The sequence below is a fragment of the Cariama cristata genome, unplaced genomic scaffold (assembly GCF_000690535.1).
Source record: "Cariama cristata isolate BGI_N322 unplaced genomic scaffold, ASM69053v1 scaffold23274, whole genome shotgun sequence".
In the NCBI taxonomy this organism is placed as follows: domain Eukaryota; kingdom Metazoa; phylum Chordata; class Aves; order Cariamiformes; family Cariamidae; genus Cariama; species Cariama cristata.
This window is the reverse complement of record NW_009613796.1, coordinates 7,492-7,741: the sequence shown is the minus strand read 5'-3', so window position 1 is coordinate 7,741 and position 250 is coordinate 7,492. Positions and strand designations below refer to the sequence as shown.

Here is a 250-nt window from a genome sequence, read left to right as displayed (position 1 = left end):
TGCCTCCCTCACTTGTCACCTCTTCAGGGAGTTGCCACCGCCGTGTGCCCTCAAGGAGCACAAGGGACCAGCAAAGGAAGGGGACGGGTCATCTCCAGCCGATGCCACCAGACAGGACCTCCCCTGGGCAGCCCCTTACCTTCCCGCTCGATCTCGAACACACTGACAGCATCCTCGGGGCTGAGGCAACGAAATTCGCTGGCGGGCAGCGTGTGGGGGCGCTGGCCCCCGGGCGAGGATCCGGGGGGCG

General features: G+C 66.4%; 1 protein-coding gene across 1 annotated transcript in view; it reads right to left on the bottom strand.

The window, feature by feature from the left end:
* Positions 1 to 250, bottom strand: part of AANAT (aralkylamine N-acetyltransferase) — a gene marked incomplete at both ends in the record, with an annotated part of 3,702 nt that overhangs the window by 1,473 nt on the left and 1,979 nt on the right. Inside the window, one exon of the mRNA XM_009699168.1 lies at positions 140 to 247. Within this exon, the coding sequence (XP_009697470.1) occupies positions 140 to 247 (108 nt within the window). The remainder of the gene's footprint in view (positions 1 to 139; positions 248 to 250) is intronic.